Source organism: Geotrypetes seraphini, chromosome 3 (genome assembly GCF_902459505.1).
Source record: "Geotrypetes seraphini chromosome 3, aGeoSer1.1, whole genome shotgun sequence".
Taxonomy (NCBI): Eukaryota; Metazoa; Chordata; class Amphibia; order Gymnophiona; family Dermophiidae; genus Geotrypetes; species Geotrypetes seraphini.
The window spans coordinates 273,009,004-273,027,665 of NC_047086.1; the positions used below are offsets into that span (position 1 = coordinate 273,009,004).

Here is an 18,662-nt window from a genome sequence, read left to right on the forward strand (position 1 = left end):
GCGACTACCACCATACACTTCGTGAAGACTCGAGGGGACGAAGCCAGGCCGAAGGGGAGGACCCGGTACTGCAGGTGTAGCTTGCCCACCTGGAATAGCAAGAATTTGCGGAAGGCGGGATGAACCGGAACATGGGTATACGCTTCCTTCAGATCCAGGGAGCACATCCAGTCCCCTTCCTCCAAGAGAGGGTATAATACCGGAAGCAACAACATCCGGAACTTTTCCCGGACCAGGAACTTGTTGAGCCTCCTGAGGTCTAGAATGGGGCGCAAGTCCCCGGTCTTTTTTGGGACCAAAAAGTAACGGGAGTAAAACCCGCGCCCCCGCTGATCGGGGGGTACAGGTTCCACCGCCCGAAGCTTCAACAAGGCCCTGGCCTCCTCCAGGAGGATGGGGAGCTGGGCCCGATCGTATGGGCGAGCCCCGGGTGGCTGTTCCGGCGGCGTAGAGCAGAAGTTGAGAGAGTAGCCCTCGGAGACGGTCCGGAGTACCCAGGCGTCGGATGTTATCTCGGTCCAAGCCGCATAAAAGGACCGGAGTCGACCCCCTATGGGTAGGGGGTCCGGCATGAACGCGGAGGGGAACCGGCCCCATCCGCACAGTCCGTCAAAAGGACGGCGCAGGCTTGGACGCAGCTTGCGCCGGAGGTTTAGATTGTCCGCCTCTCCCCTGTTGAGGTGGACGTCGAGGCGGAGGTCTAGAAAAGGCCGGCGTTGACTTTTGAGGGTAACGTCTCGGGGGTGGCCGGAAAGGTTTTTGCGGCGTGGCCCTAGGTTTCGGTCGGACCAAGGAGGCCAAAGAGCGTTCCTGCTCCGACAACCGTTTGGTCGCCGCCTCTAGGGATTCATCGAAAAGTTCGGACCCCACGCTAGGGAGATCCGCTAGACACTCCTGCAGGTTCGGGTCCATGTCGAGGGTGCGTAGCCACGCCAGCCGGCGCATAGCTACCGCAAATGCCGACACCCTCAAGACAAGTTCAAATGCGTCGTACACCGCGTGAAAGAGGTACAGGCGCAATTGAGAAAGGTTGGACATGAACTTGTCAAACCCATCCCTATGGGAATCCGGCAGGGCGTCTCTATACTGAGGGAGGTCCTTCACCATGCCCCGTAAATAAGATGAGAATGTAAAGGCATAGTTGAGAACCCTGGTTGCCATGAAGGAATTCGAATAGAGGCGACGACCAAACTTGTCGAGGGTCCGATCCTCCCTGCAGGGCGGAACCGCCGCAGAAACCCTAGAGGGTTGTGTCTTTTTCAGGGCCGACTCGACCAGCAAAGACTGGTGTGATAGTTGAGCCTTATCGAACCCCTTGGGTGGGATTGTTCTATACCTGTTCTCCATCTTGGACGGCACCGCTGTGACTGTAAGAGGTGAAGTCAGGTTTTTAAGGAAGGTCTGAAGAAGGACCTTATTCAAAGGAAGCCTGGGGGTTTCCCTCGAGGGAGTGGGGAGGTCCTGCTCCTCGAGGAACTCCTTAGTGTATCGGGATCCCGCCATGAGGTCCAGACCCAAAGCACGTGCCATGTCCTGAACAAAACTGGTGAAGGAGGACGGTCTGGCGGGCGGCGAGGGGATTCTCGACCTCTCCGCCGAACAGAAGGGGGAAGCCTTGTGGGAGTAGTACGGCTCCCTACTGGACCCCGAGCCCCAAGAGGCCAGATCCAATGGCCTCGAGGGGGTCGGGGAACGTCTACGCCTCAAAGACCCCCTGGGAGAAGTACCAGGAGTCCGAGGGACCGAGGCACGCCCCCTCCTCCTCGGCGAGGAGTCACGGGAACCCCCTCGGACGGGAGAACGAAGCAACCTTGGGTTGTCGAGGAGAAGCTCCGAGACCCGCAAGGCCTCACCCCCAAGAGGCGAAGAGCGATCACGTCGCCGAGGAGAACCTCGCGAACGCTTGGGCTTCCTCGGACGACGCCTCGCCCGAGGCCGGCCCGAGGATGAAGAGCCCCGGGAGGACCTCGAGGAAGAGGAGATCCGACGCACCCTGCGCACCTTGTCACGGGGCCTGACGCTTCTCTCAGGCGGGGCCCCCGAGGCCGAAGTCGAGGGTAAGGTCGGGGTCGAGGTCGGTGCCGCCCCGGTACCCGAGGGAGTCGAGGCCGAGGCCGCCGAGGCCGGAGCCGTCGAGGTCGGAGCAGCCGAGGTCGAGGCTTGCTGCAAGTGCTCGAGGGCCCCGGACAGCTCCGAGGCAATCAGGGCTCGTAGCAGATCCTGGAACGCCGGGATCCCCACCATGGCCGGCAGGTCCGAGGCCGGGGGATGCTCCCTGGAGGGCGACCTCGGTCTCAAGTATTCCCTCGGGGCATTAGTGGCCGTAGTTCTTGGCGGGGCCGAGGACGACCCCCCCGCCGTCGAGGAGCCCGAAGATGGCTTCTTAGTCGACCCTGGAGTCGAGGATGGAAGAGAGGACTTACCCGAGGCAGGCTTAGTCGAAGGTGTAGGCTTCGAAGACGTCGAAGGTTGAGGCGAGGCCGAGGGAACTGAGGCCGAGGTCGAGGCCGAAACCGAGGCCGACGTCGAGGCCTTCCCCAGCGCGGAGTCGACCGCGAAGAGCTCCGCCATCCTGGCACGGTGTCGGCGGAGCGCTCTGGCCTGAAAGGTGGAGCACCGATCGCAAGAGTCAGTCGGATGCTCGGGCCCTAAGCAGAGCAAGCACCACCGGTGTGGGTCGGTAATAGAAAGTAATCGCTCACACCGGGTGCACTTCTTGAAACCCGTCAAGGGACGGGACATGAAACCCGAACCGGCCGGAAGCAAGGCCTGCCGCGGCCGCGGCTCACGGGAGCCCCCGGAGCCGACTGAAGTAAAACTATCGGGTTACTTTTTTTTTTTTTTTTTACAATAAGTCCAAAAAGGAAAAGAAAAGATAAAATAAAGCACAGCGACCGACGAAAAAACAACCGGACGCGGTGACAGAAGGCAAATTAGCAGAGCTCAATATCCACAGGGCTTCTGGCTCCGCGGAAAAAACTGAACTGAGGACCACGAGGTGGGATGCGCCCTCTAGTGGGCAAGAAGGCATGCACATGCGTGGTGCAGTGTAGCAAACTTGAAACTTCAATCAAGTTTGCTTGAAAAGCTGTCCGCGCTGGGGCTCCGTAGATGACGTCACCCACATGTGAGAATATGCTGCCTGCTTGTCCTTGGATAACTTTCTAAGTTCTGCAGCTTGCAACAGTATTTCAGAGCTGCTGCTGCCTCCCCCCTTGACATTCATGCATGTATGAAAGCAGTGGCAACAAGCTTGGAGATTTCTGGTTGCTAGACTGGAAGAGAAGATCTTTAGTTGGGTTTGGGGATCCCCACCAGCTCAAGCATTCATATTTTGTATTCAGGTGGGGAGAAAATTTGGTGCCCATCCACTCATTTTGGGCTCCAACCCCTCCCCCTAATTAGTTGTATGGCTATGCCACTGAATAGAATACAAGTATATTTGTGATGCACATATCTCAAAACCAACATATTACAGTTAATAAATTTAAAATAAAACACTATTTTCTACCTTGTCTGGACATTTTTTGTTTACATCATCTTGGTCCCAGTTTTTCTTTCTGCTTTTGTCTACCTTCTATTAATTTCAGCGTCTGCTGTCCATTTTTTTCTCCTCTTCCCTATTGCTCCATTCCCTCACTATGCCTGTCTCCAACTTATTGATTTTGCCCTTTCAGCTTTCATCCCTTTTTTCTTTACTGCTTCTGTCCACTTAAATCTCACCCTTCTTTTTAAATTTTCATCTACTTATCAATTTTCCACCTCTTCTGATTCTGCAGCTCTCCCATATCCCATCTCATTCCTTTCCCAGCTTCCTATTTTCTTCTAGCTACTCTCTATTACCACATTTCTACAACTGTACTCAAGTGTTCTCTTTCACCTTAACATCCCTGTTTGACCTCTTCTATGTGGCTCACCACTTCCAGAATCGCCATTCTCTCTCATCAGACTATATCTCCCTGTCCCTTTCTCTCCTTCCCCTATCATCTTCTTATTCTACCTTGTTTCTCTCCTATGAGTCCATCTTTCATCCTCGCTCTCCATGGTCCAACATCTCTCCCCCTCTTTTCTGCTCTTCTCTCCCTCCTTGATGCTGAATAGGTGGGAGAGAGGGAAAAAAGATGCTGCATTTCTTTCTTTTCCACCCCAGACCTAACGTTTCTCCCTCCCTCCTTCCTTCCATCCCCAAGTTCAATTCTCTCCCTTTCTCTTCCCAACTGCCCTCCCATGCCATATCTCTCCCTTTCCAACTATCTTATCCTCCTATTCTATATATCTCCCTCCCTCTACACCAGGGGTCTCAAAGTCCCTCCTTGAGGGCCGCAATCCAGTCGGGTTTTCAGGATTTCCCCAATGAATAGGCATGAGATCTATGTGCATGCACTGCTTTCAATGCATATTCATTGTGGAAATCCTGAAAACCTGACTGGATTGCAGCCCTCAAGGAGGGACTTTGAGATCCCTGCTCTACACCATCCCCAGGTCCACCATCTCTTCCTTTCTCTTTCCAACTATCTTCCCTTCCGTTTCTTCCCTCCCTTTTAACATTTTATTTTTTCATTGTATTTAAGCTCTTACTATTTCCCATTTTCCCCTCTTATTCCAGTAAGTCTATTGTTTTGTCAACCCCCACACCTTTTACTTTGAAGTTTATATTTTATTTTAATAATATTTTGATATTTGTAAACCGTTTAGGTATGTTTTTGATAAACGGTATATCTAAGATTAAATAAACTTGGAAACTATCTCATTCCCCTTTCCTTCACAGCATCCCACATCTAACTACTCTTCTTTTCTCTCCCTCCAGATCATTGCCCACCATCTCTCTCTCTAGAATCCTGTTTCTGGCCCTATAAGTTCTTCCCTTTCACTCTTCACCCTCAGTCTGGCACGTCTTTGAAACCTATCCCCCATTTTACTTAAAAAAATAGTCCAGGGGGGCTTCCTGGCTCGGCATGTCCTCCTCCTTTACCTCCGCTCACATCCATTTTTGTTGCAGGGGAATGCCGGCTGCAGTAGCAACTCTGAAACGCAGCCTGAGGCCTCTCTCCTTGTACCGTGGTCCACCCCCAATAATGCAACTTCCTTTTTCAGCCTGAACGGACAACGGCAGAAGGAAAGCGCAGAGGGAGGATGCGTTTCAGAGTTGCTGCCGCAACTGGCATACCCCTGCAACAAAAATGGATGAGAGTGGAGGTGAAGGCAACGTGAGACTGGTGCGTTTACAAGGGGGTGAATATGCCAGCCCACGGGGGCCCTCCCAGAGTCTTGAAACCCAGGGCAGCTGCCCTGTTTGTCCTCCCCCCTTAATTCTGGCCCTGAATCCAGGAGACTCCAAAGAGGAGATTCTCCTTAGTAGCAAAATTAAGTGCACAAAAAAAAATAAAATTTTCCAGAGGAAAAACATAACTTATCTCAAGAGATAACACAGTACCTGAAAGGAACAATCCAAGCCGTTTGACACACAGAAAGCAATATGAAAGTCTTTAGCCTCTTTAACTACTTAAACTGCAGTGCACAGGAAGAGTGTGGGATGGGAAGGAGGAGGGAGGAGAGACTCGGTTCCACCGTGTGAACCTGGCTCCAGACAAGCTTTCACCATATTGAAAGGAGCATAAACTGTCCATTAGGAACCCCCTGCTCTACTGACATAGTTTCCGACTAGTTTAGGAGTTCTGTGAAACAAAGGAGCAGCTACACAGTCTGTCCACCATTTACTTGGAGACAGAGAAAAATATTTAACATTCTGTGGCTGCAAAATATCCTTAAGGAGTGAGTAACAAAAAATTAATTATTTTCTGTCTCCATTCATTGGTCAACAGACATAACCTATTGGTTCTGGACTGCTATGGTATAGATGAAAAGGAATAATTAAATTAATACAAGTATGAGCATTTGAAATAATTAACCATCATGAAAATTGTAATTCATGTTACTATCGGAGGGGGTAGGGGAGAAAGGCAAGCTCTACCCCTCTTGCTAAATGAAAAGGGTCAGCAAGTCTTCTTACTTGATCTTCTTGCCATTTGATATGCTGTTGCAGTTTATTGTTCAAGAGCTCCATTGCTTTCCTTCGCACCAAGGGCAGCTGGCTGGCCATCAATCCTCGAATCACAGGGATAAACCTTTCAGTAGGCAGCAAGGCATTTACCTAAAAACAGGATCAACAACAACAAAATAAACATTCTTAGAAAGATGAGCTCATCTTACAGTAGAGAGATGTGACACAAACACCAGGGAAAAAGTTCCCAAACGCTAGTGTGTAGCTTGCTGAGGATAGGATACCTGACACAGGGTTTTACCCATCTAGATTTTGAACATTCGACTGGAAAGAAGTAGAGAATGACACAGGGAAAAATTCTGTCTCCGTCACCGCCCTGTCCCCGGCCCACCGTCCCCTTCACCGCCCCGTCACTGCCATTCTCTTCACCGCCCCGTCACCTTCACCGCCATCCCCTTCACCACCCCGTCACCGTCACTGCCATCCCATTCACCGCCCCGTCACCATCCCCGCAGCATCCATATAAGCCTTAGTACTGCAATATTTAGCTTATTCCTTTCTTATAAATCAAAGTTCTTGCTGCTGAACTAGAGAAAGAGATGTTCAGCTGGCAGGGCTTTGTTTATAAATTTTTATCAACACAACTAATATACTACTTTATCCTAAAGCAAAAAATAAATAAATAAATAGAATTTTTTTTCTACCTTTGTTGTCTGGTTTCTGCTTTCCACATCTTCTCATTCAATTCCTTCCATCCACTGTGTGTCTTCTCTCTGCGTTTTCCATTTGCTGTTACTGTGCCTCTCCCTTCACCCCCCCCCAATTGGTCTAGCACCCATCTTCTTCCCTCCGCTCCCCCATAGTCTGGCATCTGTCTTCTTCCCTTCCAGCGTCTTCTCCCCACTCTGTCTTCCACATTTCCCTTCATGGTCTGTTCCTCTCTACCCTCTTTCAATGTCTGTTCTATTCCTTTCTACATACACCCTTCCCTCCCTCCTTCACCATCTGTTCCTTTCTACCACCCTTCAGCTCCTCTCATGTGGCTTATCTATCTACCTCCCTCCCTCTTATTTTCGTGGCACATTACAATGTAATTTGTGCAAGCCGCTGGAGCCTGCGAGCTCGGTCCCTGTCCCATCCCCACAAACTATCTCGCTTCTGTGTTCCTATTTTCCCCATTTCTAATATCTCCCCTATGTATCTGGCATTGCCCCCCCCCCCCCGTGTCCTTATACCATCCCCATGACATGTCCCCTTTATGTCTCTGTCCCTATGCCCCATGCACATAATTTCCCCTCTTTCTGTTACCTTCCTGTGTCCAGATTTCCCCTATCTTCCTCTTCCATACCAGTGTGTCTCTTCTTTTCAACCCCATCTAGCTTCTCTCCCTCTTTCTTCCCCCCCCCCCTGCTTCCAGCATCTGGCTCACCTGCCTGTCCTCCCCTTTATTTCCTGCTGTGGGTTTCTTTCTTTCCCTCTTCATCGTCTTGGCCCAGAATCTTTTTCCCTTCCACTCCCTCCTTCCTAGTGTGAGCCGGGAACACTCGCGATCCTGCGGTCCAGCAGCCCCCACTCGCCCGATCGCAGCGTTTAGCCAGCTCCCTCCCTCCACCTCACCTTATATGCTGTTTGCCAGCTTTCTTTTTCCCGAGCCGCACGCATTCAAAAAGGCGCGCACGCGCGGCTGTGTGAGTTGATCAATCTTCTCCTCTCCTGCAACTTCCTGTTTCCGGTTGCATCAGAGGAGAAGATTGATCAACTCGTGCAGCCGTGCGTGCGCGTCTTTTTGAACGCATGTGGCTCGGGAAAAAGAAAGCCGGCAAACAGCATATAAGGTGAGGTGGAGGGAGGGAGCTGGCTAAATGCTGCGATCGGGCGGGTGGGGGCTGCTGGACCGCGCGATCCTTGATGCCTCACTGCGGAGACAAGACCATTCACCGCTCCACGGGGCGGTGAATGGCCTTGTCCCCATCTCCGCAGTGACTACTATTTTTCTTTCCCCGTTTCGGTGGGTTAGCCGCGGGTAACAACCACCGTGTCATTCTCTAGAAAGAAGCCTCTCAAACAACAAAAGGCAAAGATTTTAGTTTGGTAACAATGCTGTATATTCTTGTGGTTTTGATATGTCCTTGTTTGGTGTTTTATTTGTTTAAAATTATGTATGTTTGTTTGTAATCCACCTTGAGTAAAGGCAGAATATAAATAATAAACTATAAACTATACGAACATGAAATGAGTTATGATGAGTCAGACCAAAGATCCATTAAGTATTAGTGTGATTAAACAAAGCTAAGAAAATCTTTCTTATTATCTCATAATTCACTGTGCATGTGTTGTTTGCTTTGTTTCTTTCCAGTGTGGCTGATTGGAAGACTTATCTTGGTACCTTTTGAGTTATATTTGTCTACCTTTACTATAACTGAACTTACTACATGTTTTCCTTTCTTTTTTTTTATCCTCCTTACTAACAGTATAAAATACATGTATACTTTTCTGTGTGGACTTTGGACAATTTTTAAAGCAAAAGTAAGAATATAAGAACATAAGCAGTGCCTCCGCCGGGTCAGACCATAGTTTCATCCCGCCCAGCAGTCTGCTCCCGCGGCGGCCCGAACAGGTCACGACCTGTCTGAATCACCAGAAGGGGCCCCCTAGCCACCTTAGTTTCCCATTGAGTCCTATCTTCCCATCGAAGTCCTAACCCTCCGGTCTTGCACATGCACGACCTGGTTGGGTTTCTATACTTATTACCTGGTTAACTTTCTATACCTGTGTTACATCCCAGCACCTCTCTCAGTATCCCACGATCCATTTATCCCTCAGGAATCCGTCCAATCCCTGTTTGAATCCTTGTACCGTACTCTGCCTGATCACTTCCTCCGGTAGCGCATTCCAAGTGTCCACGACCTTTTGTGTGAAAAAAAAATTCCTTGCATTTGTTTTGAACCTATCTCCCTTCAGTTTCTCCGAATGCCCCCTCGTATCTGTTGACCCCTTTAGCCTGAAGAATCTGTCCCTATCCACCCTCTCTATGCCCCTCATGATCTTGAAGGTCTCTATCATATCTCCCCTGAGCCTCCTTTTTCCAGAGAAAAGAGCCCCAGCCTATCCAACCTCTCGGCGTAAGGGCAGTGTTCCAGCCCTCTTACCAGTTTTGTTGCTCTCCTTTGGACTCTCTCAAGTACCGCCATGTCCTTCTTGAGGTACAGCGACCAATATTAAACGCAGTATTCCAGATGTGGACGCACCATCGCTCGATACAGTGGCATGATGACTTCCCGCGTTCTGGTTGTTATGCCCCTCTTTATGATGCCCAGCATCCTGTTGGCTTTTTTCGAGGCTGCTGCGCACTGTGCAGATGGCTTTAGTGATGCATCCACCAGCACACCCAAGTCTCTCTCAAGACTGCTGTCTCCCAACAATGCCCCCCCCCAATTTGTAGTTGAACAACGGGTTCTTTTTCCCTATATGCATGACCTTGCATTTTTCCACGTTAAAGCGTATTTGCCATTTGTTTGCCCAGTCTTCCAGCTTGCCCAGGTCCCTTTGCAGGTCCTCACACTCCTCCCTGGACCTAACTCTGCCGCACAGTTTGGTATCGTCTGCAAATTTTATAACCTCGCACTTTGCCTCCTTTTCCAGGTCATTGATAAATATGTTGAAGAGTAACGGCCCCAGCACCGATCCCTGTGGCACACCGCTCGTGACTCCCCGCCAGTCAGAATATTGTCCCTTTACTCCGACCCTCTGCAGTCTACCCGACAACCAGTGTTCGAACCATCTGTGCACATCCCCTCCCACCCCGTGGTTCCACAGCTTCCTAAGCAGCCTTTCATGTGGCACCTTGTCGAAAGCCTTTTGAAAATCGAGGTAAATGATGTCTATAGGTTCCCCATTGTCCACCCGACTGCTCATTCCCTCAAAGAAGTACAGAAGGTTCGTTAAGCATGACCTTCCCTTACAGAATCCATGCCGGCTTGTTCTCAGTAGGCCATATCTCTCGATGTGCTCAAAAATACCGTCCTTGATCATAGCTTCCACCATCTTCCCTATAATTGAAGTCAGGCTCACCGGCCTGTAGTTCCCGGGGTCACCCCTCGATCCCTTCTTGAAGATAGGTGTGACATTCGCCAATTTCCAGTCCTCTGGTACCTCAACAGTTTTCAAGGATAGGTTGCAAACATGCTGGATTGTGCCCGCTATTTCTTGTCTTAGTTCTTTCAGAACCCTTGGGTGGATCCCGTCCGGGCCCGGTGATTTGCCGCATTTTAACCTGTCTATCTGTTTGAGGACATCCTCCTTACTTACCTCTATGTGTTCCAATTTTTCAGCCTGTTCCCCACTCATGAGCTCCTCTGAGTCCGGTATATTAGATGTGTCTTCTCTCGTGAAAACCGACGAGAAGAACGTGTTCAACCTCTCAGCTACCTCTTTATCCTCCTTAATCACTCCCTTCCTATCCCCATCGTCCAACGGCCCCACCTCCTCTCTCGCTGGTCGCTTCCCCTTTACGTAACTGAAGAATGCCTTGAAGTTTTTCACCTCCCTGGCCAGCCCCTCTTCGTATTTCCCTTTCGCTTTTCTAACCTCTCGGTGGCATTCCTTTTGGCATTTCCTGTGCGCCTGGTGATTTTCCTCCGTTGGGTCTTTTTTCCATCTCCAGAAGGATACTTTTTTGTCATTTATTGCCTTCTTTACTTCTGTTGAGATCCAAACCGGGTCCTTTGACCGCTTGTTCTTGCCGCCTTTCCTGAAACTGGGGACGTACATTCTTTGTGCTTCCTGCAGGGTGTCCCTGAATAGGGTCCAGGCGCTTCCTACAGTCTCCATTCTAAGGATGTTTCTGAGCTTCCTCCCCACCATTTCCCTCATAGCAACATAGTTCCCTTTCCTGAAGTTGAGCGCAGTTGTTGCGGTCCTCCTTACTGTGGGTGTCCCCCTTTCTAATGTGAATCTGATCGTGTTGTGGTCACTGTTGCCTAGTGGTCCTCCCACTTCTACCCTTCTTGCAGGCCCCCCTAATCCGTTTAGAATGAGGTCAAGAGTAGCACTCCCTCGCGTCGGTTCCCTGACTAGTTGCTCCATGAAGCAGTCCCTCACAGCTTCTACAAATCCTGTTTCCCTAGTGCAGTTGGAGTGACCCGTACTCCAGTCAATCCCCGGGTAGTTGAAGTCCCCCATCACTGTTACACTTCCAGTCCTGCATTCTTGTCTCAGTTCAGCTTCCAAGTCGTGTCCGACTCCTTCCGGCGTACCAGGTGGGCGATAGTACAGCCCCAGTTTTATGCCTGCACCCTTGTTTCCCGGCAATTTGACCCATAGCGATTCCAGCCCCTCTGCCTTCTTTGCCATATCCATCCCGACCGAGTAGATAGAGTTCTTTATATATAGTGCTATGCCTCCCCCCTTCTTGTGGGTCCTGTCCCTCCTGTAGAGCTTGTACCCCGGCAGCGCCACATCCCATTGATTCTCCTCTGTCCACCATGTTTCTGTAATTCCAATTATATCCAGGTCCTCCCCCTTGGCCATGACCTCTAGTTCACCCATCTTGGCCATGAGGCTTCTTGCATTTGCGTATAAGCACCGCAGGTCCCGTCGTTTTTCCTCCACCTCCGTATTTACCTGGGCCGCCTCCCCTTGAATTTCGGGCAGTTTTCCTGTTCCCTGTGCTTCTGCTTTGCCCTCAGCCTTTACCCTCATAGCTTTCGGTTTCCCCACATTCCCGTCACCCCACTCCCCCGCTTTTCCTCTGGGTTTTCTAGCCCTACCAGCCCCCTCCTGGGCTATCATCCCTTGAGCCTCCGTTTTATCCCCCTCACCTTGTGGCACCCCTATATTGCCCTCAGCTTTCGCCCTTGTGCCACTCAGTCCCCCTGTGTCTCCATGCCCCTTAGTCTCCTCCCAGCAAGCTCCCTTTACCTGATGTTTCCCTCGCTGTCTGATCATAAGATCCACCAGTCTCTCTACTTCCTCCTTGCAGTCAGCCCGTTCAGCATCTGTTCTGGATACTGTTGTCCGAAGCGTCAACATCAGATCAGCTGTCGGCTTTCCCCCTCTCCTCAGTTTAAAGCCCTCTCGATCTCCTTCCTCACATTGGCTGCCAGTAGTCTAGTTCCCGCTGTGCTCAGGTGCAGGATGTCCCGCCGGTAGAGCTTGCTCTTTCCCCAGAAGGACGTCCAGTTCCTCACAAAGTGGAAGCCCTCCTCCTGGCACCATCTCCTCAACCATGCATTCACAGCCTGGAGGTCTGCCTGCCTCTTTGCATCTGCTCTCGGTACAGGCAGGATCTCTGAGAATGCTATCCTCCGGGTACTCCGCTTCAGCTTTCGTCCCAGGGCCCTGAACTGGTCAGTATAGACATACTTGTACTTCTGCTTTGAAATAATTTATGCACGTACATTTACACCCGCTCTTTACCTTGTACAAACTTTCTGGATTAATTTACATGTGTACATCTAAATTTTCTAAAAAGTCTGCATATAAATGTAAACGCCTCCCCAAGCCCATCCCTGGGAATGCCTCTTTGCAACCCGGACAGTTATATGTTAGAGGCTTTGTGTAATTTTACATATGCATCAATTTTACAAAATTTCCACAGGCAAAATAATACTTTATCTATAGAAAAAAGTTTGAAAATTACTCTATTTAGAAACAATATATGTTAGAAAACAAAAACTAACCTTATCTAAGAGCTCATAGGACTTGTTGAGCAGAGCCCTCCAGAATTTTGCTGTTGGTTTCTCTGTGTTTTCTGGCACGGAGTCAGCAACTGTCTTTAGGTAGCAAAGTACTTCTTCTAACAATCTAGAGCAGAGAACTGGCTTTCAGTTTATTACACAAATGCCAGAAAATCCAAGTACATATAACACTATCAGATTTGTCTCATTTGGGGCATAGAAAACAGTGACTCCAAATTATTATGCATATCACATAGCAAAATTTTATTTATCAATCAATTTTCTAGCCCACATTATAAAAAGAAACCCCAACCCAAAATCTAAGTGAGTTATCACAGTACAAGCATAAAATTATAATACACTAACAAATGCCAAACATTACTGTTCTCCATCTCCAAAATATACCACATCACCTTTTGACTGGCCTTTCATAGTTCCAGTGTTACAAATGTTGCAACATTCTCACCCAGGTTTGCAATTCTCAATTTTGAGCACAGCCCTTTGCTTTTAAGGTCAGCTGCAAAAAAAAAAAAATAAAAAATCCCAAAGAGGTGAAGCTGCCAATGATGCAGGACTTCAAGCTCCCTATTTCCACAACTAGCACTCCTCCTAATCTTGATGTAGAAGTCTTGCTTTCAACAGAAATGGCATAGATAGGGGAAGGACAATGTCAGGGCAGAGAGCTCCAGGAGAACAGTTTTTAAGGGTCAGCATCATCAAGTACTTTCATTGAATGGAGCTGGAGTTTCTCAATGCCGCTCTTCAGCTTGTATGCCCTGTGCTCTGAAATCACTACAAGGCACTGGAGGGCATGTCCGTGAAAATCCGGATGTCTGATAACCCTATAAGAAATCCTGCTACCTCAAATTGAGAAACCCTTTGCTTTGCCTACCTGCTCTCAACTTCCTCCCCTCCTCTTCTGCGGACGTACTAAGCCTGGATACCACGTTTGCCTCAGCCAATCTAGAGCTACCAGGATCACTTAATCTGTGTGTGTTATAACTCGTTGAAGCACTCTGCCTATCATGGGCCATGGGGAAAATATATACAGGAGCTCCTCTGAGGCCAGGCCTGGACCAGAGCATCCTTCCCATCGCTTCCAAGCTCATACCTTTGGCTGAAGAAATGAGCCACCTTTTTTGTTAGATGCCGAGGCCAAGAGGTCGAATGTCAGATGCCCCCAGCGCCTGACTATGCAGTCAAAGGCTCTCTGAGTGAGAGACTGCTTCCTGGGATCCAAGGTCTGCTGACTTAGGAAATCTGCCTGCACATTCTCCATCCCAGCTATTGTGAGCTTCTGAGATGGCCAAGAGATGGCCTTCAACCCACCAAAAGAGCAGGCGAGCTTCCAAGTCATAGGCCAATGTGATCGCGTTGTCTGAGAAGACTCGGACTGTCTTTCCTTCTAGGGCACTTCCCAGGGCCCACAGAGCTAATCGTATCATCTGAGCTCCAAGCAGTTAATTGACCACTTCCTCTGAGAAAGGGACCACCCCCCTTACAGCGGACATCCCTCGCAATGAGCTCCCTAGCCAAACAGACTAGCATATGTCATCAGAAGTGTCCACTGGGAGATGCACAGCAGTTATTCCCCTGGCCAAGGACTGTGGTTCCAGCCACCAGTCTAGGCTGCTCTATGCCTTGCCTGACCAAGGCAGTGGTAGGTCCATGACGTCCAAATGCAGAGACCACCTTGAAAGGAGAGACTCTTGAAGAAGGCACAAATGTACTTTTACTCAGGAAACTACATCTATTGTGGCTACCATGGATCCCAGCAGTTGAAGATACTGCCAAGCTGTGGGAACTGGAGGCCACGAATCCTCGAATTTGCCTCATGAGCTTCATCTTGCATGCTTCTGTGAGAAGACCCTGTTCTCGAATTTGCCTCATGAGCTTCATCTTGCATGCTTCTGTGAAAAGACCCTGTTCTGTGCCATCTCAAAATGGACTCCCGGGTATTCCAGGGACTGTTCCTGAAGTTGACAACCCAGTCCAATATCCTTAAGAGATGGACTACTTGATCTACTGCTGTTGCTCCCTCATCCCTTCAGGATGCTCTTATGAGCAAATCGTCCAGGTAAGAATACATCTGAATTCCTGATTTGTGGAGATGCACTACTACCACAATCACCACCTTGGTTAAGATTCGTGGTGCTTTTGCTAGGTCAAAGGTAAAAGCAGAGAATTGGAAATACTTGTCCAGAATATGGAACCTCAAGAACTTTTTGTGAGCTGGAAAGATGAGAATATGAAAGTATGCCTCTGTTACATCAAGAGAGGTAAGGTATTCCTCTGGCGCCACTGAGGCAATGACCGACTGTACCTTCTTCATGCAGAAGTGGGGGATCTGGTGGGCTGCATTGACTGACTTTAGATCCAGAATTGGTCTCCAGTCTTCTGAATCTCTTTTGGGCATAATGAAGTATATGGAGTATCTGCCCAAGTCCCATTCTCTTTGTAATATGGGTTCTATGGCTCCAAGAGCAATGAGCCTCTGAACCACTGCTGCACTGCACTGCACTGCTGGTGTTTTAGGTGGTATGCTAAAGTAGGGAAAATCCTGTTATAAATCCTGTGTTTTAGGGTAGCACTGATAGAACCTGCAGTTTTGTTTAAAATACTGTGTTTTAGATGGTATAAAGTCTATATTTCTGGTGCCTGTGGCTCAGTGTGACTAAAGTAGGGAAAATCCTGTTATAAATCCTGTGTTTTAGGGTAGCACTGATAGAACCTGCAGTTTTGTTTAAAATACTGTGTTTTAGGTAGTATAGAGCCTATATTTCTGCCTTACTAGTAGTCTTACTTATAGTCCCACCAACCCCAGGGACCACTATTCATATATAGAGACCCATATAATCAGGACTACTCAAATCAAGTCACTTCACAACCAATCAAGATGACCTTTATTCTATGCAATCACTGTGGTGCTTTAATTCCAAGACATACTATTTGGAGGCTTAAGGCTTGCCCCATCTGTCTTCAACTTGCCAGTATTAAGGAGGAGCTCTGCAAACTTAAACAGGAATTGAATACAATTAAAGCAGCTTCCATCACTCCACAAAATCATACCAACTTACCACCTCTACCTCAAAGAATAAAACAGCCCAGGAATAAGTGGGTCACAGTAGGCTCAGGAAGACTGCGACATGTAACACAGAAACATCCACCTTCACTAATATTACCTCTACAGAATTCCTTCGCTCCACTAGTGCACTGCGATACTCAGGAAAACAGAAGGGAGGTGGGACTGGAACCAATGAAGGTAACTCAAGAGAACAAGCGCACCCTAAGTACAAATAAAAAAGCCAAAAACAGAAAACTATTACTGTTGGGGGATTCCATCATCAGAGGCATTAACCTTGGAACACAGGGCGAGGAGACCAAAATAGTGAAATGTCTTCCAGGATCCTCAGCTACCAGGAGTTCCAGGCAAATACTGACTATAATTAAGGAAGAAACTAAGGATTTTAACACTGATGTTGTTATCCATCTGGGAACAAATGACCTGGCCAACAACTCCACACTTGCAGCACAGAAAGCTTTTCGGGAGCTTGGTGAGGGCGTGAAACCTTTTGTAAAGACTTTAGCTTTTTCTGAGATACTGCCTGCATATGGAAAAGGAGAGCAAAGAGTGAAAAACACAGAGGACTTTAATAGATGGCTCAGAGCCTGGTGTCATCAAGAAGGCTTCAGGTACATAGGAGGATGGGGAAATACATGGAAGGACAAGAAGCTATATTGCACTGATGGGCTACATATTACTACAGCAGGAAAAAGAAACCTTGCAGAGAAATTTAGACAATATTTTTCTAGGCATTTAAACTAGAAGGTGGGGGTGGTGTATGGAAGAAGGACAATTATAGAGACCACCCCCAGCAAAAGAAAAGATGTGATAGTAGTAAAGGCTGCAACATAAGCAATATCAGCAACTCATTTCTTAGTATTGCAACGGAAAGTGAAACGACACAAAAATCCATACAAAAAAGGAGATTATCGCTGAAAAATAGCTGGAAAGCGATGACCACAAATGCTCGCAGTCTAAGCAACAAAGTTCATGATCTGCAAACCCTGATATTAGAGGCAGATCTAGATATTGTTGCTATCACAGAGACATGGTTCAGTGAATCACATGGATGGGATGCAAACATACCGGGATATATCTTTTTAGGAAGGACAGAGATGGTCATAAAGGTGGAGGAGTAGCTCTCTATGTAAAGATCAATATCCAAGCAACCGAAATGCAAGGGACCTGGGGAGAGGAAGAAGAGATATGGATTGCTCTGAAAAGAGAAGATGGAACTTCTATCTACGTGGGTGTAGTCTACAGACCTCCGACTCAATCGCAGCAAATTGATAAGGATCTGATTGTGGATATCCAAAAGTTTGGAAGGAAAGAGGAGGTTCTGCTGTTGGGAGATTTCAACCTGCCGGATGCGGACTGGAATGTTCCGTCTGCAGAATCGGAAAGAAGTAGGGAGATTGTGGATGCCTTTCAAGAGGCTCTGCTCAGACAAATGGTGATGGAACCCACAAGGGAAAAAGCGATATTGGATCTGGTCCTCACAAATGGAGAGAGTATCTCTAATGTTCGAGTGGGTGCTCACCTGGGTAGTAGCGATCATCAAACGGTTTGGTTTGATATAACGGCTAAAGTGGAGAGCGGCCGCACGATACTTAAAGTCCTAGATTTCAAACGTACGGACTTTAATGCAATGGGAAAGTACCTGAAGAAAGAGCTGTTAGGATGGGAGGACATAAGAGAAGTGAAAGACAGTGGTCTAAGCTGAAAGGAGCGATAAAAATGGCTACGGACCTTTATGTGAAGAAAATCAATAAAAACAAGAGAAAAAGGAAGCCGATATGGTTCTCCAACCTAGTGGCTGAGAAAATAAAGGCGAAAGAGTTGGCGTTCATGAAATATAAAAAAACCCAAGAAGAGGAGAGCAGAAAGGACTACAGGGTGAAACTGAAAGAAGCCAAGAGAGGAGATACGTTTGGCGAAGGCACAGGCGGAAAAACAAATGGCTAAAATGTAAAAAAGGGAGATAAAATTTTTTTCAGATATATTAGTGAAAGGAGGAAGATAAAAAATGGAATTGCTAGGCTAAAAGATGCTGGGAACAAATATGTGGAGATTGATGAGGAGAAAGCAAATGTGCTAAACAAATACTTCTGTTCTGTGTTCACAGAAGAAAATCCTGGAGAAGGACCGAGATTGTCTGGCAAAGTTACACGAGAAAATGGAGTAGATTCTGCGCCGTTCACGGAGGAGGGTGTTTATGAGCAACTTGAAAAACTGAAGGTGGACAAAGCGATGGGACCAGACGGGATCCATCCCAGGATACTAAGGGAGCTCAGAGAGGTTCTGGCGAGTCCTATTAAAGACTTGTTCAACAAATCTCTGGAGACGGGAGTGATTCCTGGGGATTGGAGGAGAGCGGATGTGGTCCCTATTCATAAAAGTGGTCACAGGGATGAAGCAGGAAACTACAGGCCGGTGAGCCTCACTTCAGTTGTTGGAAAAATAATGGAAGTGTTGCTGAAAGAAAGGATAGTGTATTTCCTTGAATCTAATGGGTTACAGGATCCGAGGCAACATGGCTTTACAAAAGGTAAATCGTGCCAAACGAACCTGATTGAATTTTTTGATTGGGTAACCAGAGAGCTGGATCGAGGACATATGCTAGATGTAATTTACTTGGATTTCAGCAAAGCCTTTGATACAGTTCCTCATAGGAGGCTGTTGAACAAACTTGAAGGGCTGAAGTTAGGACCCAAAGTGGTGAACTGGGTCAGAAACTGGCTGTCGGACAGACGCCAGAGGGTGGTGGTTAATGGAAGTCGCTCGAAGGAAGGAAAGGTGACTAGTGGAGTCCCTCAGGGTTCGGTGCTAGGGCCAATCCTGTTCAATATGTATGTAAGTGACATTGCTGAAGGGTTAGAAGGAAAAGTGTGCCTTTTTGCAGATGATACCAAGATTTGTA

General features: G+C 48.1%; 1 protein-coding gene across 1 annotated transcript in view; it reads right to left on the reverse strand.

Annotated features, from left to right (window-relative positions):
* Positions 1-18,662, reverse strand: part of HEATR1 (HEAT repeat containing 1) — a 693,629-nt gene that overhangs the window by 173,805 nt on the left and 501,162 nt on the right. Inside the window, exons 34-35 of the mRNA XM_033935556.1 lie at positions 12,682-12,805; positions 6,011-6,151 (exon numbers count right to left, since the gene is read on the reverse strand). Coding sequence (XP_033791447.1) covers positions 6,011-6,151; positions 12,682-12,805 — 265 coding nt within the window. The remainder of the gene's footprint in view (positions 1-6,010; positions 6,152-12,681; positions 12,806-18,662) is intronic.